This window comes from Rhinolophus ferrumequinum, chromosome 26 (genome assembly GCF_004115265.2).
Source record: "Rhinolophus ferrumequinum isolate MPI-CBG mRhiFer1 chromosome 26, mRhiFer1_v1.p, whole genome shotgun sequence".
Classification (NCBI taxonomy): Eukaryota; Metazoa; Chordata; class Mammalia; order Chiroptera; family Rhinolophidae; genus Rhinolophus; species Rhinolophus ferrumequinum.
In genome coordinates this window covers 21566811-21591703 of record NC_046309.1, presented here as the reverse complement: position 1 = coordinate 21591703, position 24893 = coordinate 21566811, and the positions used below count along the sequence as shown (strand labels likewise).

Genomic DNA, 24893 nt, shown 5'->3' with positions numbered 1-24893 from the left:
CTAGGGGATCACTCTTGGCAAAAACATGGGACCAGATAAGGGTAAACAGATACAAATGGATGTTACAGTTAGCAAGAGTCAAAGGCTTTCCTGAGACACAGGGAAGGTGGAATACATTTCCTGACGTATGCCTGGAGCCAGGTGCCAGCAGCTCAGCTGGCGTTAGATCCTTCCTCTGTTCCCCCAAGCCCTGTGCTACTATCCCCTCTTCTCAGACTATTCCTTTTTCTATAAAGGACAAGCTATTTTCTGTGATTTCTATGATCTTTTCCCTTTAAACCTGGGTAGCAGACAACAAAAGAACAAATAAAATAAGATACATAGGCCCTTAAGGGGGCGGGGGGATCTCAGCTGTTTTCTTAACAATCCATTTTCATAACTTCATCCATTTTGTACAAATGGCTGTTATTCCAAAGGCAAGCTCTTCCTTTATTTATAGGAGTATTTTCTGTACTATCTTTTTGTTTTCAATCAAAGAAAAAAATAATCCTTAAGCTTTTCTTTCAAGTCTCAAAACCAAAGAAAGGAACTGGCGTCTCAGCTCACACATGTAAAGTGCTTGGAAGCTGTCACTCTTGTTCTGAAAATAAAAAGCTGGACAAAGAGAAAACCAATGCCTTTTCTTGGACTTGTCAGAGAACTCAGGTTGGAGGACAAACCACTAACCCAGAAATCTGGAGAAACAGGTAAACCAGAGAGGCACAGCCATTGCAGCAGAAGTCAGTGGAGGCCACTTACTTGGCTTGTAATTTGGACTAATTACTAGAAGCTGAATGCAGAGGGTGAGAATACCCTGGGGCTGAATCATAAGGGGTTCTCACATTTTACTAGGCTTTCCTTCCAATAACCCCGCAAACTTCTCATGGGAAGGAGCCAAGAAAGATCCCCATATGGACCTGGCAGGAAGAGGGGAAGAAAAGCCACTGTTAAACCTCCCAGATTCTTCTCCCTAACAAAGCGAGACAGACTTTGCCAGAAGGAAGCACTGAAAACTTATCCTTCCTGGGGGACAAGAAGGCCCTCTGCAGTCCTTTGCAGCTTTTCTACCTCTTATATTGGAACACAAAGTCTCCAACTCAGTTTTTGTTACCAGATACAACATGCCTGGCTTTCAACAAAAAATTGTGACAAATAAAGCATGCCAAAAGGCAAAAAGAAAAAGGGAAAAAAGAAAACAGCCTACAGAAAAAAAGTAAGCATCCATACTGGATTTAGATGTGACACAGGTGCTGTAGTTGTCAAACAAGGAATTCAAGTAACTTATTAATATATCGAGGAGTCTAATGGAAAAAGATTAAAACACGCAAAAATAGATGGATAATGTAAGCAGGGAGATGGAAACTCGCAGACAGAATCAAAAGGAAATGCTAGAAAGAAAAAACACTGTAAATGAGCAATGCCTTTGATGGGCTCCTCTGCAGCCTTGATGATTGTGAGGAAAGAATCAGTGAACTTGAAGATTGGCCAATAGAAACTTCCCATTCTGGAATGCAAAGTGAAAAAACTCAAAAACACAAACTAAGCAGAACATCCCAGAACTATGGGACAATATCAAAAAGGAGTAACATAAACATAAGAGCAATACCAAGAGAAGAAGAGAGACTGGGACAGAGTAATATTTCAAAGAACAATGGCTGAGAATTTTCCAAAATTTATGATGGACGACACCAACACACAGATTCAGGAAGTTCAGGGAACACCACGCAAGAGAAATATCAAAGAAACCTATTCACATTCCAATGGCAGAAAACTAAGACATGAAGAAAATATTGAAGGAAGTCAGAGGACGAAAACACCTCACCTGTAGAGACTTCTCAACAGAAACCAGACAAGAACAGAGTGCTATCTTCAGCGTGTTAAAAACAGCTAAATAGTAGTTCTAACTGGTAATACAGTGAAAACATGCAGGAGAAACAAAGACTTTCCTGTCAAAGAAAATCTGAGGATATTCATCACCATTTCTTCCTTGCAAGAAATGTTAAAGGAAGTTTTTCAGAGATAAGGTGATATAAGTCAGAAACTGGATCTACATTAAGAGTGTAAAAGAAAGGATAAATTAAGGTAAAACATATATAATCTTTTATTTTTCCTATTTCCTTTTCATTAATTAATCTAAAATTTTATTGCATATAATCAGTGAAATGAATGACAGAAATGTCAGTGGAAACAAATGACAGAAACGCCACAGGAACGGGAGGGAGGAATTAGGGGTTCTCTATTATGGGGCAGTCGCATTACACTTACACCCTTATAGTGTTATTTGAAGGTAGACTTAGATTATTTAAAAATGTATATTGTAAACCTTCGGTCAGCCACTAAGTAAATTTTTAAAAAGCAAGTATAAGTAGCACATCAAAAGAGGGTATCAAATGGAATCATATAAAATGTTCAATTAAAATTAGAGAAGCCAGAGGAAGGGGGTGTGGGGGGAAAAGAACAAATGCAGGAAAGTGACACCACAAAGGCTGCAGAACATAATCCAAGCATTGATATATCAATTTAAATATGAAGAGTCTAAATGTACCCATTAAAAGACAAGAGATTGTCAGATTGGATTGAAAAAAAAAAAAGATGAAATTATATGTTCTCTACAAGAAACCCACGTTAAACATAAAGAATCCATTAGGTTAAAAGTGAACAGATGGAGAAAGACATACCATGATAATCCTAACCGAAAGAAAGCTGGAGCAATGATCTCGGTTTAAGACAAAGTAGACTTCAGAAAAAAGAAGAGGGACTTTATATCATGATAAAGGAGTTAGTGCCACAAAAAGACATATTCTAAATGCATACAAACCTAACAGAGCATCAAAATATGTGAGGCAAATACTGACAGCACTAAGATGAAAAATAAACAAATCTGTTATTATAAAACAGATTTGACTTAAAAGTATGTTTCAAGTCATAGGGGGCAGAATCAGGGCACTGGCACACCCTTGCTGTAGACGCAATCTTAAAAAGCAAGCAATGGATAATTTTAAAATATTGGGAGTTAAGAAACAAATGCACAGGTCCACAGGAATTTGCTTCATGACCCTGTAACATCCAGTATAAACTCTAGCGCATACATAATAACTCATTCTAGAGGTTATCTGCTCTATTAGATGTCGGCATATGGAGAACGAATATTTTATTTTGCTCAGCTTGATTTCCCCAACACCTTGCAAGGTTTTGACTTGAATAAATAATAAAGATCTATTAAACGTCTGAATTTTACTACTAAATTATGTTCATCAATATTTAACTGTACAAGTGAGCTATCGTTTCATTCAAAATACAAAGACCCAGTTACATGTATCTTTTAAAACAGAAGATTTTGGTTTTACAGTCATCCACCAACTGGTTTAATAACACAGTAAAAACAATTACGGTGAATGCAGACATCTTTCACAGGATTAAAGGGCCATGTTGCTTTACTATTAAATGACTCTGTTAATTTATTCATCTTAAATCATCCACAAATTATTAATGCAAAGTAAATGACATGGTTAGAATTCCAAAACTAAGACAAGTAGATCTGCAAAAGATTAAAAATACATGTAAACATATGGACATTATAGAAGTGAATCCCTTAATGAACTGATAAACTTTTAAATGCTAGAATTTTGTCAATTTAAAGCGTATATTAGGGTGTAGAGAAATAATTTATATCTCTAAAACAAGCAAACAAAATGCAAATATGGAAGGAATACATTATTAGACAAATCATAGAGTCTAAAGATGAAAGACGTGGAACAAACATGATATTTTATTCAGTTTTTTCCTATGTATGATTTGAATGAAAAGGGAAAAGAAAATATATTATTCTCTGTCATCTCTTTAAATTATGCAGTTTAGCAATCATCTTCAATTAATTTCTATCTGCCTAGGTTAAAAAAAAAATCTGACATTTCAGTTACTTCCATAAAATTCAGAAGACCAGCATGTCTTTATGAAAAAATATTATGCACCAAGGAATACCTGTTTATTATAAATTGCCAAGCTTCTACAGATAAGCTGATTTCCATTTTCCTATTTGGGGCATGCCCCATGTATACTCAATAGGCACAAATTTGATATCCTAAAATAGGGCATATGGGAACAATTATTTACTGATATTCTTCTCCCTCTAATAATTCTTCTCAAACCTTCTTTCAAATATCACTATCTGATTTACTAAAATTCAATTTCACTCAACTTTTCAACCAAAGTGATTACAGAAAGTAATGTATATCTTCATAGGCTTATAAACACTGATATTCATTCTAAGTCAGGCGGGGAAATGGGAAACACTGCGGACCACTTACCTGACATGCATTATAGAGGAGTTGGTGCTCTAGTTTCTTAATACCCAGAATCTGCTGAAACATTTCGTAGAGCTGTTCCTTGCTCAGAATAAGTTCAGACACAGCACTTAAGGACATTCTGTTTGGTTGTTTGCACAAGTCCTCTTCACCCCTGTAAATGGCGTCATATTTGGCTATCCACGAGCTCAGCACTGTCTCTTTGCTCAAGCCATCAATTTCTGGCAAACTCCGCACACGTTTTTCTATGTTCTTCTTAAACACCTCTCTGAAGTCATTAGCGGAACATCCTCCACTCTGAACCATTCTGGCCACTCGATCACTCTTCAGAAAAACCTGGAACACACACACAAACAAACAAAAAAAAAACACAAAGAAACAAAAACTCATTTATAATTAAGCAGGGACAATTACATTGCTTGCTTTTAACTGGAGTTGTAACACCAAATTTTATATACAATAATTCAAATATTTTATAATACATGGTAACTAATGACATAATAGTCTCTCTAAAATGTTGAAATGTCAAGGAGAGACAGTAATTAGTGTTGAGGAACCTGAAGATGACCAATCTTGACCTACACGCCCCCGCCGCCCCCCCCGCCCAAAGGTCCTGGGCATCTCTGCCAACTGAATCCTTTAAGAATTGCTTAAGGAAGTAATTGTAGATATGAACCCAAATTCCCTATGTGCACTTGGGTGTCCTGGCTAGTTCTGCAGCAGGGATAAGGTCCCCCTATTGCTTGAGCAAGAACCTGACGGCCAATAGTGTGGTAAGTCCAGAGTCCAAGTCAATACCCATCACGCATCACTGTCCCATCGGTCCACAGCCGGGGGGTTAGGGTGCAGCCATCCCCATGCCTGATTTCAACAGTCCCCTAACTTCTCACACATTTCCAGAGGTAGGAAGAATGCATGACAGAAAAGCAAAATCTTTAAGAAACTTCTAGTTGTCCCCTAAGTCCAGGTAAAAAACAAAACATAAACAACAATAACCACACAGAGAGATGCTCATAAAATGGGGAGGAAGAGACGGGCCTTAAGTCAAAAGGTCCTATTATGTAAGAGACATCAGATGGCCTTAAATCTCTCCTTTCTCCTAAGTGACAGAACCAAATATCAACAGATTTCGGTCAAGCTTCATTAAGTATCTATTCTGTTATCAATATTCCTAAGAATCCTCCAGGGGGTCATATGAGAATGCTTTTATTCCTGCATTTTCTTTCTGCAATGACAAAAACTTCTTCCAGAAGACGCTGCGGGGCTATTTAACGCAGCCTCCATAAGTCACATCCGTTATTAAACGATACGACAAAAATTCCTGTCAACTTTTACCCCAAGGACTGACTCAGAGCAAGGAGGTCCTCCCCAGTTCTGACCCCACTCCTGTGGCTGCCAGCATGTGGGCCACAGCACGTGTACAAGCTGGCTCTGCACAAAGTGGCCCGCTGACCGCCGTGCTCTGCTGCCGGAGCCCAAACCACTTCCCCATCACTTTCTAGCTCCCCTTTCAGCGTCATTCACAGAAACGCTCGCTTGCCATCTTTGCCTAACATACAGAGGATTGCGGATTCTCAAACGTGTTGGTTGCCTGACGAACATACGGAATCAGGGGAACGTGAACCACACACCCATGCAGGGCTTCCCCTCGCTCTTTACCAGCCGTGGCTCCGTGACTTACGATGGGAAAGACTTTCTCATTTTCTATGTTTCTAAGCCACAACTAACTCCTTCTTAAGTTACAGATACAATAATGGAGTTTTTAATACTATACCGAAACCAAGAAAACTGAAATTAAGGTATTTAACAATGTATTTTGTCTACGAATGCCATTAACTCCTTCTGAACACAGAGGGAGGCTGCATCTCCTTCTTTCTTATCTTCATCTAACTGCCCTACTCTCATTGGGCACTAGAATTTAAGATCAATGATACACATTTTTCTCATTTCTGTGGTAACTGTATCTTAATTGGGAACATATGAAAGCTCAAGTAGTCAAAGGGGACGAACGTGCCATTATCAGTCCACTCACTGCCTGTTGTCACGACCTTCCCACTGCTCTGCTTCTGCCACCTAGGACAATTTCAGAGGCTGCTGGAGGGGAGAAGTGTTCTTCTTCCAGGTTCTCTTCTTACCTGGAGGCTCATGGCACCAACTCACGGGGCTGCTTCTCTCCAGACCCCTGATGGTGCCTTTGAACTGCACCCCCCCGGCCCCCCAGATTCCCAGTGAGTTCTGCAGTGCAACACCTTCCTATGCAACTCCCTTCCAACATCCTGGAAGGCAGGTTTCCTGAGAGTCCCCCTGATGTGGCACTTCTGTGCCATTCTGTAGGACACGGCCACATCTTCCCCAATGAGGTCTGGATTCCAGCCTTGGAGATGGAAGAGTGAGACCCTCTTCCAGGTGAGTTCGTTTCTTGGGTGCTCTGTTCCCTACACCTGTTATTCTGCTATTCTTTAGTTTTCCTTACCCATTGTAGCCAGTCCCTCATGGTTTATATTAAATTTTCTAGGTTCAATTAGCGTGTGGCTTCTGGCTCCAGACTGCCCCCTGACACAGAAACACTAAAACGTTGTATGTCAAGTTATTTCCATGGAAAAAATATTAGAAGTTGAAACAAATAACTCTTAAAGATTTGGTAACTGTGTATAAAAGCTGGAATGGCAAGATATTTTTTAAGTGCAACATAAATATCTTAAGACTGGCTTCAGAAACAGTTTTCATCACTTGATATTTACGTTAATACTCTAAGTTGGTAGGTGTTTTATTTTTTCCAACTTCTTCTGCCTAAATTCCACCAAATAACCAAACCACATTTTTGAAGCACAGACACTAGTGAACTTACGTTTTGGGCGTCTTCATCTCCTCTATGAAACCATACCTGAAGCCATTCTAATGCAGTCCAACTGCATGTTCTTTAATTGACATTTACTAAGTGTTAACAGTGTGTCAAGCATTTTGCTAAGTGTTAGAGGCACAAAGATGAAGGCCCCTAAGACCCTGCCCTCAAACAGCTTACACTACTGGAGCGAGACAGGATAAACAATAAAATATAATCAGGTAAGAGCAACAACAGAAACATAGGCAAAGGGAGGAAAAGCGAGAGAAAGAAAGTTATTAACTCTGTGGGGGGAGGAGGAAGACACAGGACAGGTGAGGGACCCACAGTTTGACTGGACCTATGGGCAGAGTGCGGGGTGAAGGGAAAGTAAAACACATTTCAGGAAAAGAAAACAGCAGCCGGAATAAGCACAGCGGCATTCCACAGCATGACCTTTTGAAGGAAATTAGAATTTTCATAGCACAGGCGCCTTAAATGTAAGGGTAAGGGCAGCGAAAGTTGGGCCAGAGGCCAGATGGCAAAATGCACTGCCTGGCATGAAATCTGAGCGTTCTCTCACATCTGGAAATCAGTGATGGCAGGGGCCCAGGTGCGGCCGTATTGAAGAGCATCACGCAGACAAAGAACTGGTGGTGCTGTAGCATCAAAGGTGGACGGCAGCTGGTCAGAGCAGAGGCTGAGATATCAGTTATCAGGGGAATACACCACACCAGGTGAAAAATAACAAGGGACAAATCTAGGGCGGAGTTCCCAGACAAGGTAGAAGCACAAGAGTGAACTGGGAGACAGTTAACATATCTTGGTGATTTACAGAATGTGGATGTAAAGCAGGAAAAAATATTATGATTCAGTTTTTTACTGGAGTACCTGAATTCCACTGACCAAAAATAAAGAACTAAATAATACAGGTGTAACAACATATTTGTGTGTGCTTGTGTGTGTGTTTGATGTTTGTGTATGGTGGTGGGTCATGGATAATTTAGTTTTGGTAGAGGTCAGCTTTGAAGACAAAGTACAGTAAAAAGAAAAAATAAAGAGAGTCAAGAACTAGGAAACACCTACATTTAGATGGTTGACAGAACTGGATGCAGGGGAGGCTGGTGGTGTCAGAATAGAAGGAAAAATATAGCATATTAGCAGTCAAGAGGAGGAATACCGAGAGAGAGAGAGAGAGAGAGAGAGAGAGAGAGAGAGAGAGAGAGAGAGAGAGAATATCAGTGCTACAACAGAAATGAACTAAAGTAAGAAGAGAACTGATTGGTCTTTATCACCACTAGGCCAACTTTGGCAGAGAAGAGTTAGGGGAGTGGTGAAGACTGGCAGCCAATCGGCAGGAAGGAGAAGAGGACAAGTTGCAATAACGTTAAGAGAGCAAACATACAGTGTTCTTTTAGGAAGCTCAAATGGAAAAAGGAAACGAGAGAGAGGAAGACAAAAGCTGGGCTGGGAAATTACATGTAGGCAATGGGGGCGGCAAGTCAGTAAGAAGAGGCAGTTTAAGGACTAGATGACAGAAAATGATGACGGTGTGTCACGTCTTGAAATTAGTTTTATAAAAGACTATGGTGTTCTCTCCTCTCTCTCATCACTTGTCCCTGGGGAAGCAGGTGCTTCCCATGAGGCAAACAGCTGAGGCCCTGGGTCTAACAGCCCTCCATGAACTAAGGTCTGCCAAGAACCACGTGACTAGGCTAGAAAGCAAATTCTTCTGTCCCAAATGGTCCCTGAGAGGACGACAGTCTCAGCTGTCAGCCTGATGACAAGTTCTTGACGAGAAACCCAAAGCAGAAACATCCCGTTAAACTACTCCCAGATCCCTAAGCCTGAGGAACGGTCAGGCAGTATGGATTTGTTTCACGTTGCGAACTTTGGGACAAGGTTACACAGCAATAAATACATTCCTCAAGCCACATGGCTTACTGTCTTCCTTCATTTGGGTCTCAGCACCGTCATTTACCCAGAAGAAGCTCTGTCCCCCTCCCAAATTCATCTTTCTTACCTTTTTTTTTTCCCTGCAAAAAGCTTTATTGTTTCTATTTGGTCCCTTAGCCTCTTACCTTGCTGCACCAGACACGTTTTTCTTGTTTGTCTCTCTAAAATAGAAAGTAAGTGCCAGCAGAGCAGAGTCGCCGGTTTGCTAGTAAATCCAGTGCCCACTACAGAGCCTAACCCACACACAGGAAGCGCTCCATACAGAGCTCTTTTTGTGTGGAGAAAAAGTAATGACTATCTCCAGACACTGAATTCATTAAGGCTTCAGAAGAGGATTAGATAGGCATCTGGCTCACAGGTTTCCTGTGACAGACACAGAGGACTGTGGGAGAGTGCCCAGCAGATTGATAAATACTCAGAAACCAAATAAGTCGAAAGCCATGACACTTTACCTGAGGGAGGACGTCCAATGATCTGAAAGCAGGAATGAAGAACAGTTCTCCTGGCCTTTGGTGGAGCAGAGAAAAGAAAGCCACCTTTCCTACCTGTGTTCTCTTTAGCATCCCATGCTGTACCCCACCACATCGGCTTGGAGCTCTCCAGGCCACAAGTACTCCCAACCCTGCCTAGTCTCAAGCTTCACCCCCAGTTGTCCTTCCATGTCTCGCTGAACTGAACAAGCCCCAACTGGAATTCCCGACATTTCCAACTATTTGCTTTCCCTCCTGCCTGCCTGCTTCAGTGAACGTCATATCTACATCGGTTCTCGGCTCCTCCATCTCCTCCATGTTATTTTTCCCAACACACAACATGTCACCAAGTCCTGCTGATTCTACCGCCTAATTCCTCTCAAATCCTTCTTCATGCCCCTCACTGAAACTCAGGAGGAACAGCCTGTTAACCAGTACTCCTGCCTCAGAAGCTTTCCTGTCAGCCACCCCACTACAACTGTCATTTTCCTCAACATATGCTCTTCGTTGGTGTCAAACTATATTTCTTTGTATAAAAAAAATATGGCCATTTCAATCCTTTTCCAGTTTAAAAATTATTCACAGACTTTCCACCAAAATCACAAGCGAGGCCTCAAGCCACCTCTCTGGTTTCATCACTAGTTATTCTCTGTCACTCAATCTCCAGGCCCCAGGTCCACTGGCCTTCTTTCAAAAACACACACTGTCCATGTCACTATCTAAGAGTGTCTCCTAGCAACTCTTCTGATCCCCACTCAATAGATCTGTCTCAGAGATTCCTTCCCCATCACCTTGAGTCAGCCAGAACCTGTGTTGTCTGTGTGTATTTTTCCCTTTACTTAGCATACGGTAACCGTAATAATTAAGTAAAAATTCTATTAGTAGCTTGTTTTCTTACTAACTATAGAGCACGTTCCATGAAGCCGAAGGCTGTTTCATTCCCCCACTGTACCTGTAGCACCTAGCACCAGGCCAAGCACAGAGCACACACTTTGAAAATATCCACTGACTGAGTAAATGAGGAGGGAATGAATGGTTTGGATGGTCAAATAATAATTTCACTTCTCCATCCATGCACTTGCATGATCTAAATAACTGACCAGTAAAGTTGACTGCATTTCAATCATACGCATGCATACGTAAGAAAGAAGTACAAGACGTGGACCTTGTCCATATGAATGGGAGAAGGAAAGACATCTCAGAGAGAAGGAAGCATAATGAGTGATGTCCCAGAAGAAAGTACTTTGATGAGGAAAATAAAATGTATTGCCTAAAAAACACAATATTGTCTCATTCCCATAATTTGTGCTGTTCCTACAGAAACTAAAAGTAATTTTTCAGGTGTCAGGTATGAAACTATTAAGGATGGACTGAGTCTCACTAGATATCAGATATCTTACTCCTACAGCCTTTCACAGTAATGAAATTACAGGCAGGTAAAGTGCGGCCACAGGCAGAAACTGGTCCTAGAGCTGGTCTCCAGGCTGGGGCGCACATACCCCAGGTTTCTGCTCTTGGCCCTGGGATCTCCGTGAAATTCCGTCTGGCATGCATCTGACAGGGCACTATACTGCTGGTGAAGTTGCCACAGGAACTCAGTGTATCCACAAACCCACTGATGAGCAGGTATTCTTTCTAGAGCTCTTCCCACATTTCCTCCTTTTGTCCTTACACTCGTCCTGTGCCTTCTCCATTTTCTGTTTTACAGATTAAATGGTTTGGGCTGAGAAGTGGCTGGTCCAAGGTCACAAACTTTTTGGATGCGTAGAGACTGAATCCTTGCCTTTGGAATCCAAAAGTAACATTCTTTTACTTATTCTTCTCTCCACTCCCCACCCCACTGCCCCCACTCTCACCAGGGTTCACGCCTGGCAGCCATATGTTCTGAAAATGCCACTAAATACCACAAACCGATTCAGTGTGGGGGTCAGGGACTTGACATCATAAAAGTATAACATACCCATGTGTGTTACATTGCTCCACATTTCAGTGAGTTTGAACTTGTACATAGGTCCTCAATCTGGGCACTGCCAACTGTCCCCTTTCTGTTCACCTGCTCAGCTTTTACACCAAAGAAGTCAGTGAAATATCTTAACAAAGTCATGGTCAACTAATGACAAAATTGAAATGTGAGGACTGCAACAAGAAACTATGGGTGCAAGAAGGAAGTCCGCTCACCTGTCCAAATAAGACTTCACATGTACGTTTGCACAGAAATACCTATTGTTCACGCATTGCTTTTGATCTGAACTGTGCGTTGCTTCTGTGATTCAAAAGGATTGTATAATGAGGAGAAAAACATTGTCTGCTTGCCAAATCATTGTGGCTGTCTCTGAGATGGTTCCTGGGAAGGCTGCCAGCCTGTGTTCAGCCAGGAAAGCGCTGAGAAAGTACAAGAGCCCCACTTATAAGAGATGCCTTTTTCTCCTTAATAATGCCAAATAAAACACTGTAATAATTCTCATAATCTATGCTGTCCATAGAGACACAATAATAGATTTTTTAAACTATTTTTTTGGGTGTTATCTATTTGTGAAGCTTTGCAACAATGATGAATTTATACCCACTAACTATCAAATAATTCCTAGTTTTCTAGTAGAAACACAGTATTTCTTAGCAGGTTACTTTGCACGCCGCACGCCAGTCAGTGGATGCCCTGTTGGTATTGTGCCAGTCTCTCTACCCATCCAAGTCTCCCCCAACCTAACTGTCCAGGCTTCTCTTCCTTTGCTTTGGGAACATATTTTCTGTTCTAATAAAGGGGAACATTTGTTTAGCCCTCAGCACTCTCCACAGGTTTCCTTTCCTATGCCTCATCCATTTTTTCCATAAATATTAATATTTATCAAAACATACTATGTGCTGGGCAATGTGCTCAGGGCTGGTGAGCAGAATGACATGAGTTTGCAGCCTTCACAGGGCACATAGTGGAGGAAACAGCCACACGTACTGAAATGACTGTGGCCTGCTGAACACTACTGAGAACTTACGGAGCCAGGAGAATTTGGAACAAGGTTTTGAATCTAGCGCAGGAGGTTATGAAAGGCTTCCTGAGGAGGTGAGTGGAGACCTGAAGACCTAGAGAAATTAGTTTGGACATGAGGGGAGACCAAGGGAGTGTGGTTGAGGGGAACGCAGCTGGTCTAAGTGGGTTTGAGAAAGGCTCCTTGGGATGCCGTGAAGAGACCACGAGTACAGGGGTATGAGAGGAGGCTGGAGAGGAGAATCAGGCTTTGGTGAAGCCCTGGGAGGGCATCTGGTCTTTACCGCGAGCAAGGAACATCATCCAAACATTTAAGTCCGAGTAGCCTGATAAAAACTGCATTTTGAAAATAGCTAAAATTTATTTTAGGGGCTTTCCATGTATTAACCCTCACAACCACAGAAAGTAGGTGTTAGTATCTATCTTAAAGGTAAAAAACAAGAGCATGGAGACGTAAAGACAAATGCTCCAAGTCACTCAGCCAGACGTGGAGGAGCGAAAACGGGAGTCCAGAGCGTCTTGCTCCAGAGCCCTCCCTCTTCACCACCAAGCCATCAAGTTTGGCGATTTATCCACTTATGGCTCATTAAAGTGAGCTAGACAGGGCAAGGAGTGGATGGGCTGAGCAGCACTGGGAGGTGGACTGTACTCCTGTAATTCCCAACCTCCTCTGTGCAGCTCCCCATGGCTTGATGCCGTTTCCTAATTCCAAGTCTTCTTAGCACATCCCCACTCTCTCCCAAGGCAGTAAACATTCCTGTCCTCCTGTCATAGCACCTTCCGTACAGCATCCTTGTATCTCTCCCCTGCTTAGATTGTGAATTTCATTAGAACCATGCCTTTAAAGCTTCTGCAAGGTCTGCTATCATTAGATACCCAAATTTTAAAGGAAATCAATAGGTCCTTACATTAACAATGAACTTTGGAAAGTTATTGAAATCAAACGACGGTGTTTTGAGCAGTGTACGAAGAAGTCTTCACTGATTCAATGTAAAGACATTAACATTAAGATTGCAAAGTAGCTCTCCGGCTGCAGACGCCCAGATGCCCCAAGCCTGAGGCCAATACCGCCTGCCTGCACCGTGGGGTAGGGAGGCTTGGCTCCCCTCGTCTTTCAATAAAGCTTTTGGTCTGACTCAAAAAAGGAATAAAAAGACTGCAAAGTAATGACAAAGATAAATTAATTCAATATTTTAATAGAAACTGTTAAGTCCAACAAGTCATTTCTGTGTATAATAATATAATATTAATAGTAAATTGAGGGTTACTTTTTTGGTTATAATAGTTAATGATCTTTCTTGGCCAAAAAAAAAAAACAACAAAAAGCAAAAAACTTAAAAGGGGCTATACTTTTTTATTACATTCACATAAAATATACTATATATTTATTACATTCTCTGTGTTTTTTTATTGATCCATAAATTCCAAAGGTTTGGAAACCACTAATTGAACCAATCCTATTCCCTTATCAAATGTGAAGAAATCGTAACTTAAAACTGATAGCAAAAAAGAAATGTTATTTAAATAATAAATTTAGGTATGTACACTTTATCTGTACACTAAGAGGCAGGTATTCTCCAAAGACCCTGCCTTATAACTCATCTAAATCCCCTAAAGAAAATCTAAAGACCTTAAGCAAATCTGAGAGTCCCAAACTATCAAGTCTTCTAATGTTTTCTTTGGTAAGAACTCAGATATTTTTATATCCAAACATAAACATGATTTGAAAAGTATGAACTATTCTTAAAAATATATATATGCATGCTATCTCCACTGTCATATCAAAATTAGAAAGTTTTTATAAAACTTTTTTTCTCCTATTCTCAGCGAATAGCAGATCCTCTTAGTCTTCGTTTTTAGGTATTTTCCAACCCACTGATTAGCTTAAATCTCCCTAAACTGATGGCACATTCTCTTTAACCCTGTAACTATAGAAGTTACCAACCCACTCACTCTGAGCACAAATATAAACAGAGAATTAAGAACAGTGGACCCTAGTGGGGCTACCAATCTGTGTGACACTTAGATTGAGACCCTGAAAGAGAAGAAAAATCGCATTCACAGTGGAAAAGGGAGCCATGGCACGGTAAACGTGAATTTCTAAAGTAAGTGTCTATTTGCCTTCAAAGGAAAAGAAGACACCACCTCTTCCCGTCCTTCGCCTCCCCCTGCCCCTGTTTCATTCAACATTTCACGGTGTAACAGAAAAGTCTGACCGTTCCTGGGCAGGGCTACCTTGTTCCGCCTATTCTGTGAAGGAAAGTTCTCTCCCCACCCCCATTATGATAATATAGAAAATAAAATTTAAAAACTTAGGTGGGTTACTGTTGGAGTCTCATAATATCTAATGTTCAGTGAATCCTTAACATGATTTATCTTGATTACATGGAACAAATTATGCTCCTGCCTTAACAGCTCTCCAATATTCCAACTCCAATGGTGTAATTCTGTTCGTGTCACCTTCATTTCCATGTCAGTCTCATCAGCTGGGAAACGATGGGACAAAAATCAGAGGGAGTCAAACCTGAGTGTTCAAGGTGTGACACAAGCCGAAAGGTTCTGAACCATTCTGGGTCAGTTTCCTCACCAGTGGAAAGGGGTGATATCACTTGCTCAATATCACTTGCTCAATGCAATTTTTAAAGTATTACATAATATAGTAAGACAAGTTTTTAGTCCGTGTTATGCTAAATGTGACCCACGGATGCATGCCAGTACACGAATTGTCACCTGCCCCTTAACAAGTACAGAGTAGAGAAAGATTTTAGAGACTGAGTGATGCGACGTTGCCATGACATCCAAAAGCATAATTTCATGCCAACATTTAGTTATACAAATGTTCAAACATACAGGAAAACTGAAAAAAGTTTACAGTGGTTTGGAAATCACTGATTTAACAAATCCCATTCTTTTATTTACCAAATTTGAAGAAATCAGAAAAAAACTGATAGCGAACAATCTGTTATTGACATACACCTCCAACCTAGATTCTACGATTAATACTATTTTCCTCTAGACTTTCACATATCTGCTCCTCCATTAAATCCAAATTATTTTTGTTATGCATGTCACAATATGTCAAACACATGACTTTGCGTTTACAAAATGATCCACAATGGACTGGAAAACAATAAACACGGGTCCTTTGCTGGCGATACAATATGTCAAGAAACTTTTCTTTAAGATGGGTGATGTACTAATGTTGACACAGAAGTTGGGAGAAAATATAGTTCTAAAAATCAAATCATTTTATTTTCCACAATACTATCAGAATACCAGAGAATGAGCCACTACCCTTTCAAATTCTAGATTTATAGAAGATGAATCTGCGAGATAACAACTTACTTTCTCTTGATTAGCCAAGAGCTTTTACAGCGGAGAAACAAAGTTCCAAATGAAAATGAAAAAGATGAAATTTCTGGAAAGTAAATCCATCTTAAAAGCAAACATTATGTTAAGTCAAAGAAAAATGAGCCCAAACCATGTTGACTACATCATTTTCCAGCCACATATAGTGGGTCTCAGTAAATATCTGTTGAATGCATTTTGCAGTTTATACCTTGTAGTTATTTATTTTTCCACCAGATGGCAACTATGTGTGGAATAGCAATGTTTTTTAATCCCAGGATCTGATTTTCAGGGTTGTGCCAGATTTCAAAGGTATAAATCCAATCACCCTCCCAGAGCTCATATTTCCTCACCATCACCACCATTAAAATGACAGCTGGGTGAAGAATGTGAAGGGATTAAGAAATACAAATGGGCAGTTACAAAGCAGTCATGGGGGTATAGGGTATAGCATAGGGAATATAGTCTGATATGTAATAACTATGTATAGTGCCAGGTGGGGACTAGACTAATTGGGGGGAATCACTGCATAAACTATATCAATGTCTAACCACTATGCTGTATACGTGATACTAATGTAAAATATTACTGAGTGTCAACTGTAACTGAAAAAATAATTTAAAAAAATAGCATCCAAACAACATCAGACTCCTTTAGGGATGAAAAACTCTCGGCTCCCTGAGGCAATAACCTGTTTATGGGCAGGACTAACTACTGGAAAGTTCTTTGTTTCCAGGTGGCAACACTTTCTCTATAGCTGTCATTCTCTCACCTACTTCTAACCATTGTCATAAGAAAGACAATGTAAATTCTTCCTAAGATCGTTCTTCAAGAATTTCATGGCGGTTACCACCATTCAACCACCCAGGTTAACATTTCGCAGATGACAATACCCTCTCCCTACCTGGAGGCTTTCCTTTGCGCATGACCACATTTTCTGCGGGTGATCTAGTGTAGGCCCCTCATTCCTTTCAGGTTTTTGTCTATCGTGTTGGTGAAGGCTGCTCTATAGAAAACTGCCAACTCTGCCTCCTACAGTTCCCAACCTATATTTCTGTTTTCTTTTTTTCCCACAATTGTAACTACTTAACATAGTATATATTTCTTTTCATTTCTTCCCACTAGAAAGTAAGCTCGATGAGGGCAATGAGTTTGGATGGTTCACCCATTTCCAGGGCAATAAGCATTTGTTGAATGAATGAATGAATGAATGAATGAATGAATGAATGAAATGATGAATCACTGAATTTGACATATGGGTAAAATCAACGTGAAATGAAACACAGTAATTCTAGTTACAGAAGTAATGCTGCTATTAACACAGAAGAGGCCTTTTCGGGTTGTTTTCTATCCTACTTTGGAATTCATAAATTGTCTAAAATCTGTCCACTTTCTCACAATTCCCTTCACACCGGATAGTGGTGGTAGGGAAACCAGAACTGGGCAAGGAAAGGAACCAGCATGTACACGGACAAGTCATGCATAAGCCAGACAGCACCTGGACATGGGGAATGTGCCTAAAAGTGGCGGAACAACTTAGGGTAATAATAGCAACTGTGCTTCGTGCGGTGCTCCAGACGCCACCATTACCTTCATTTATACTTCTTCTGATTGCAACTGTGTGATGCATCCTTGTCTTGAAATGAACGGACTCTGAGACAGCCGAGTGTCTTCAACCTGACTGACCAAGTGAATCAGCGGGAGGACTGGTTAGAATAGACGTACAGGCCCCCAGGGTTCCTGACTCCAGAGGTCTGCAGCCGGGCAAGGTGCATGTCCAACAAGTTCAGGTGACGCTACTGCTGCAGGTCCCAGGCCATTGCCCTGAGGCGCTGTGCCTCGGGGAGAGGACACGAACGCCGGCCACCTGACGTAAGGCCATGCATGGCATTCTTTTCAGTAGGCAACTGCGCTTCTTACATCTGAACTTTCAAAACGAACTGATATCAGGTCTTAGGGGAAGTATAAAAATTATGTTTTACCCCTTTTAAACCTCAGCAGAAAGGAAGGCTACGTAAAACCACTCAGATTACATAATCATGTTTTATATGAGAGAATGACCAATTCCAGAATCAGCACTTCCTAAACGGAAGCATCCATTACCTAGAGCTCAATTTTCGTTTTTCCGCTCAGTCAGATACACCCGGCCCATACCCTCACCCACCCAAACCCCTTTCCCTTCCCTAATTATGGGCAGATCTCATGAGCTGTCACTTCAACCACCGTCCTGCGAGTACTTCCAATGCCTTTAATTGACATTTTTCTTCCAAGGCCCAACCCCTTAAGTACTCAAAACTTGGACTCATTTTTACACGTACTCCTTTACCTAAAAATTAGCTTCTCAAGTTAATTGTTGTTCAGTGGTTAAGATCAGGTGCAGTGGAACCAGACCAAGTTCAGTAAGGCTCTACCGCATACTGACTGTTTAATTTTGGACAAGTTAGTCTCTCATGGTCTCAGCTTCCTCATCTAAGGAATGGGGACATTCACAATGCCAGCTGTACAGAATTATTCGGTTTCAATGAGTTTCTACCTGTTAAGGGCACCTGACAGCACCCTAGTGGACTGTAGCTGTTATCGTCACTACCACCATCACCACCCCTGTCACAATCACCGGCTTCACTCAGGCTAAGGATTTTGAGTCATACAGCACTGTAAATGGGGATCCCACAAAGTCAGGAGGTGTAATATAGCAACATTACATTTTACATGATACTAAGTCACCACTGATGTAAAAATAAACAGTGGGTTAATTCTTTTGTTAATAAGTCCCCACAATTGAGTACGTACAACGTCTCATGCCTTTTGCTCTACTGTCACATTTCTCTCATTTAATTAGTACAGACTTATAGTTTCAGCTACGTAGTGCACACCACCTATAAATTCTTTGGGTTCCTCAAATTCAGCATACTCAAAATGTGAATTCCTCTTCTATTCCTGCTTCACCTGACTCTACCGTCGACCTGCCCGAGTGACATCACTATCACCCACGAGCCCAAGCCAGGTGACAGGAGTCACCCTTGACTCTCATACTTCCTCAAGTCCTCCACCCGCTGTAACCCCTCTTCTGTATCCACTGTGTGTTGTCGAACTGGAGACAAACTGAAGATGAAGATTATGGGCAAAGGCCAGTTTTGAAACCAGTGTGACCCTGGTCATTAAAAAATGAAGTACGAAATTCGTATCAGCAAATAAAGTCCTCAAAGAACGTATCTTGGAGGTGACCCACCTGATATTCATCTCACCCAATTTACCTACTACTCCGTTCATTCCTATTTTCACCTATTTTCATCACACCTGGATTACTGCAATAGTAATTCCCTGGAATTCCCTGTCTTCATTTTCAAGGGCCTTAACCCAAATTCTACGTGACACTCAAACCTTCCTCATAAAACACTGTTGTTCACACTGTTCCCTCTGTTAGAATGCCCTTCTTCCCAACCTGGTGGAGTTTCCTTTCAAATGTGACTTCCTTCTTTAAGTGTTCCTTGCTTCTTCAGCTGAAATCCAGTCTTCCATACTCCAAGGAGCCTTTATCAATTCCTTTCCATGAAATTTAACCCTTTATAATTTGATGTTTCTATTTCTACCTAAATTTTTTCAATCAAGTGAAAACAAGTCAATCTGAAGGAAGCAGCGGGTGAACTTGGGGATTTGACTAACGTAAAGACTCTTTGGAACACCTTCTGGCAGTGGGCCTCAACTCTGTCCGCACAAGGGAACTACCTAGGGAACTAAAACACGCCTAGGTCCCTGCCCAGAGGGCTTGGATGCAGCCTTGGGCCCTGAGCATTTTGAAAAGCTCTCCAGGTGATTCTAACAAGCGGTCCAGGCTGAGAAGTACTACTCTATGGGGAATAATAATAATAAAAAGAGTTAAGAGATTAATAAAGGATTTATAGATTGAAGTAAAGATCTAGTGGAAATCAGCAGAGACGACTCAGGGTAGGCAAATGGCACTGCTGAAAAGGCCTAGAAGGTGAAGCATCCAGAGGCACTTGTTAGAGTAAGGGGGAAATGGCTCACACCTAATTCTAGGCTGAAGCTGGAGAAGATGGGAAGGGCTGGGAAAGACTGGTCAAGGAGAACTCTGCCGGGAATGAACACAAAGAGCAAGTGGTGGAAACGAGAGGTGAGTTCAGAGAAGGAATTCTCAAAAAGAAGCTGAAGGTTGGCAAGTTTTCAGAAATGACAAACCCTGCTGTGTGGCAACAATGGTGTCCTGCTGAATGGGTGACGTTACAGGTGTAGAGAAGTTTTGAAGTCTGGGTTACCTTGCTCATCACCGGTGAGGAAAAGTCATGTCAGCAGCTGAAATCATAAAGGAACACAGGAGCTTGGCGGTTGGACAAAGATGGAAGCATAACTGTGGAGAGAAGTGTTACCACCGGTGGTGTAGCTGTGACAATGGGAGATTTCTGTGGAGAGACTGCAATGGAACACCTCTCACAGCCACGCATAAGGAACAGCTCATCTCCTTAAGTACACTACCCCTTTCCTCTCCCCCAAAAGACCTTGTGGTTTAGAAATCCAGGGACACATTATGAGACAGTTCTGTGTTGGTAACTATAACAACACATAATCCTCATTTTTCATCCCTAAGCATGAAACATTTAAAAAAATGCGGTAAATGCAAAACCAGATAAACAATGCTACAATACTCTAAAATACAAAAACTGGAGCTCATAGCAAACAATGGAGGAGGAATTTGGAGTTGCCACTAAAGTGACTTTTCCACCGTCGCAGCGGGTGAGCCCTTCCTCTGTTTACCTCAATGCCTCTCCAAACTCCGATCCTTCCCCCCACTTGATGCCTGTGTGCTGCTTCAAACACTAGCAACTTCGCAGAGGAGGAAAACCCGTGCACGCTAAGCTTGAGCACCGTCAGAACTGCCAGACCGTGGTTCGCTATGTCCTCTGAAGGCTCCCATCACTGTAAATCTGTGGCTGACCAACCTCTCTCTACAGGACGAATGCCAGGATAATGATTCTACCGCAAGAGACAGGCACACATACTACCAGTGTTATACGGGGAACTGTGTACACGAATTCACATGCGGCATCACCCAGTCAGTGGTAAGCACTTTAGAGTCCTCTTCGCTTTAGTAAAGATTAAACCTAATTTATCCCAGTAATAAAGAAAAGAAAGTTTAATGTTTGTAAGGAACATCAACCCCCTGCCTACCGGAGGTGAGCATGGGGAACCAATTTTATTACTAGAGACTGCAAAAATATATACCGAGGAGAAATGCCAGGGAAATCCATTCTGAAACTGGTATCAGGAGCAAAATAATTCCCAGTCTCGCCCCATATCATTATGGCACAAGAGATTTGCATCATTAAGTACAAGAGGAAACCATGCAGCTCACAGAGTGGGTAAGAATCTACCACAATGAACAGTACCTACCATTTGACATGTCAGTGCTATCTCCAGGTCCCCGTTATTAAACCCCGAGTAAAAGTGGTTTATTGATCTGTTTTCAACATTCTGAAGACAGGGATTAAAACTGCTGTTTTTTGCTGACATAGGAAACAGCTACAGACAGCACTTAGTCCACGGCCAAGTAACTGCATGGTAGGCACTCAGCAGGGACAGTTCCCAAGTTCACCGACTTGACCTTTCCTTCCCACCTCAAACACAGAGTCTAACCACCCTTTCAGGAACATCCACTGCAAATTCTCAAATCAAGACAACAAGCACACTGGGTTAAATGTGAAACGTCCAGGTAAACGAGAGACATTTAATTACAAAAGTGCATCCACACTAGTATCTTAGACATGAGGGTAAGTCAGGTTTAAGGCTGACAACAGTGAACAAAGCAAAGGGACAAAAAGGGACAGAAAGGAAAGGAGAAACCAGCGAGGGTGCAGGGAAAGAATGGACAGAGAACACAATGGCAGTGTTAGTGTGAAGAGCAAATCGCCAGTTCTCCAAGTGCTACCGGTAGGTCTATCATGGAACCCGCAGCCCACACACAAATTTGCTAAGAGTGCACAGAGCTGTAAAAACCTGGGTGCAGGAACTGCCATGTGACCAGATGCATTCATTTCCATACTTCCAATGATTCTCGTGGCAACCAGTGGAAGTCACTCCAGCCACGGCCATGAGCCATTTAGCCCCTCGAGGCAGAGATGCCACCAGTGGCCAGTCTGAGAATGACAGCTTATCTTGGCTTAGGAGCTGATTCCACCAGGAGGGGCTCTCACGGGGTCCTCAGTGTACTCTTTCTTCATTGTGACCCTTGGTCCTTCAGGAAATGACTTTACTCTCCCAAAGTAAACTAAAAAGACACTCAAAAACACGTTCCTACTAAATCCTCCCCTATTGATGCTAATGCGGCTCTTTCCAAGAGCAGCTCTTGTGATGAAGTTGAAACCTCTCTGGGGTTGGGTATAAAAAGCCTGTATGTCCCAAGCCAGGCCTCACCCCCACCTGGTCACCTGCCCACCTGGCCACTTTTTGCTGTGCCCCAGTTCTCCCTGGCCTTGTATGGGCGTCCCTCCCCGCTTTAAACAGTCTTCTTGGAGTTGTAGTTAGAACCAACTACTGCCCTTCTGCCTGTCTCTGAATTCCAGTATTGTTTGCACTGAGCAACTCAGAATTCCTCTTAACAGATCTCTTGCTAGGGCTACACAGGTTTTCAAATCTCACTGTCAGCCCTGGAGAGTTCAAAGCTCATCATTAAAATTATGCGTGCTAAATTGTAATAATGCATTCTGGGCTAAAAGTCGTCATTTTTTCTATTTTGTCACAGTGCTTCAGGATGAAAATTTTAAGGATTAAGTTCCCATTACTTTGTATAACTGGGATAAACTGGCCAGTTTTTTTCAGGTTAACACATAATAATTACACTGTAAAAAAGATGTTTCTCATTATTCATCCACTCAAAACTGAGTGCCCAGCACTGTACTTACTAGATGCTGGGACGACAGTGAGCAAACTGAACGTAATCCCAAGATGTCATACTAATAACTTCTACACTGCGATACTTGTCTCCCACATGATCGCATATTTTAAGTATTTTATTTAATGGGAAAAAATAAGCTGGGTAGTAGAGTAGAGCATACAGGAAGTACACGCAGCAGGATTAACTACCATAGGAATTTTTTATCGTTTAAGCCTTTCTACACGTTATGAACATGTAAAAATTAGGATAAGAAATACTGGGCACTGAAATATCTGCCGGTCACTTAAAAAGCGTTAGTACTTTACTCATTTATATTGCCATCAATATGCATATGCAGATCACATAAAATGTACTAACTGCTTGAGCAGAAGTTTGTCAGAGTAATAAAATTCTAGGCAGCAAAATGTTTATGCCAAGAATAAAAAACAGCACAATGGACTTCAAAATTAGTATACTGTACTACACACATAATTTCAAAAGATAAATTTTACTCTTCCCAGCGCATCAAAGATAATTTATGCTTTTCAAACTTAATTGATAGTTTCTGGATTATAAGGAACATGCAAATAATATTAGCAATTTTCTTACTAAAATAGAGCTCAATATATGTACAACCAACACTTGGGGGAAAAAAAAGTTTGCCCTTGGTGTTAACATGCATGTATAGGCACAGAAAAAAAACATACTCACAGGTGTGACACACATTGACAAAAAGGTACAGTATCAAAGGTGAAAGAGGCAAACAAACAAATCCTGCTAGGCTTTTTTTTTTTTCCTTCTTTTTTCTGTCTTTGGGCTTGAAACAATGTAGAAAATTACCAAAGTAACCAAAGAAGACACAAAACCACACTTCAAACAGACAAAATGCTTGTCAGTATTAGGACCTGATTTGACAAACAGGTTTAATCCACTTCCTGAAAAATCATACTGTCAAGGTGAAGGTCAAACTGCTGCTCCTGCATTAGACGGGCTGGCATTCGGAGAAGTGGGGTGCTCCTCCCTCGCCTCCTCCACATGGGTCACTTTATCTAACCTTCTGGCAGCAGGAAGTTCATTATTTGTCTCCTCTTCGCGGGGTGATACGATACCAGGCAATTCATCTGACATGAGGACTTGCAACGATTCTCTTCCATCTTCAACATCTACTTGAATCCCCAACGCTTTAAGAATGTCACATTTGCACATGGGGCATGTCCCATGGGCTAGAATCCAGGGGTCAATGCAATTCTTGTGGAAGAAATGTTTACAGGTCAGAACGCGAACTGTATCATTAGGCTTATAGAGTTCAAAGCAAACTACACAGCTATCTCCGTGTGGACCTACTTCCTCATCCCTCTCTTTCAGGACCCGGAGCTCGAGCTGGCCAAATGCCATCTTCAGATTGGTTGCTAATCGCTGCCACCTCCTGTTCTGACTCCTTGCTACCCAAACTCTTCGGATATGATAAAAGACGAAATACGCTAAAGTAGCGGTCGTGACAATCACAAAGGAGACAAAATAGTGATTCATCCAGATGATGTGTTTTCTCCCCACCTCAACCATGACGGTCACGTGAACGCCCTTCTGAATTAGGTGCAGAATCTCTGTGCCTTTCAGGTTGCCAATCATCACCACAACGGTGTCTTCAAACGCCTGATGAGTCATGGGAAACACCTGGTTGCCAGTCCCCGGGAAGTTATAGATGATCACTCCACTGGCTCCCTTCTCAACGGCCACCTTGATTTTCTGTGTGAAGGGACAGCTGCCCCGCTCCACAAGCGCCAGCCACGTCTTGGAGTTCTGTGGCCTGCTGAAATTGGTGTTGGGACTGCATGCATTTTGCGTTTTTCCCTCTGGCAGCACAATCACCCCCACCAGTCTCTTCAAAGTGGAGCTTCTTCCAAAGACTCCCGTTTCCCCCAACTCTGACAGCACGCGATGCCCCACATGAAAGGTGATGTTCATGTACGCAGTCCAAACTGCGCTGGCTCTGCAGCAGTTCTGACTACCAAGCCACAGAACACTGAATGTCACGAGCCAGGAGGATGCCGGCGTGGCTCTCTGAGTGCCAGTCTTGAGGAGATTCATCTCTCTCTCTGCCTAGTGACTGAAGGGCCAACCCAGCAAAAAGATGTGGCTTCCACAT

General features: G+C 41.8%; 2 protein-coding genes across 22 annotated transcripts in view; both read right to left on the bottom strand.

The window, feature by feature from the left end:
- The window catches only part of CADPS2 (calcium dependent secretion activator 2), a 473581-nt gene that overhangs the window by 309582 nt on the left and 139106 nt on the right, over positions 1 to 24893 (bottom strand). For all 21 annotated transcript variants that reach the window (XM_033098855.1, XM_033098852.1, XM_033098844.1 and 18 more), the window contains exon 3: positions 4287 to 4619. In XM_033098855.1, coding sequence (XP_032954746.1) covers positions 4287 to 4619 — 333 coding nt within the window. The remainder of the gene's footprint in view (positions 1 to 4286; positions 4620 to 24893) is intronic.
- Positions 23711 to 24838, bottom strand: RNF133 (ring finger protein 133). The gene has a single exon (XM_033098620.1). The coding sequence runs from the start codon at positions 24833 to 24835 to the stop codon at positions 23711 to 23713; it is 1125 nt and encodes a 374-aa protein (XP_032954511.1). The 5' UTR covers positions 24836 to 24838.

Coding starts and splice junctions, on each gene's coding strand:
- RNF133 (XM_033098620.1), bottom strand. CDS start 24,835: ATGAATCTCCTCAAGACTGGCACTCAGAGAGCCACGCCGGCATCCTCC.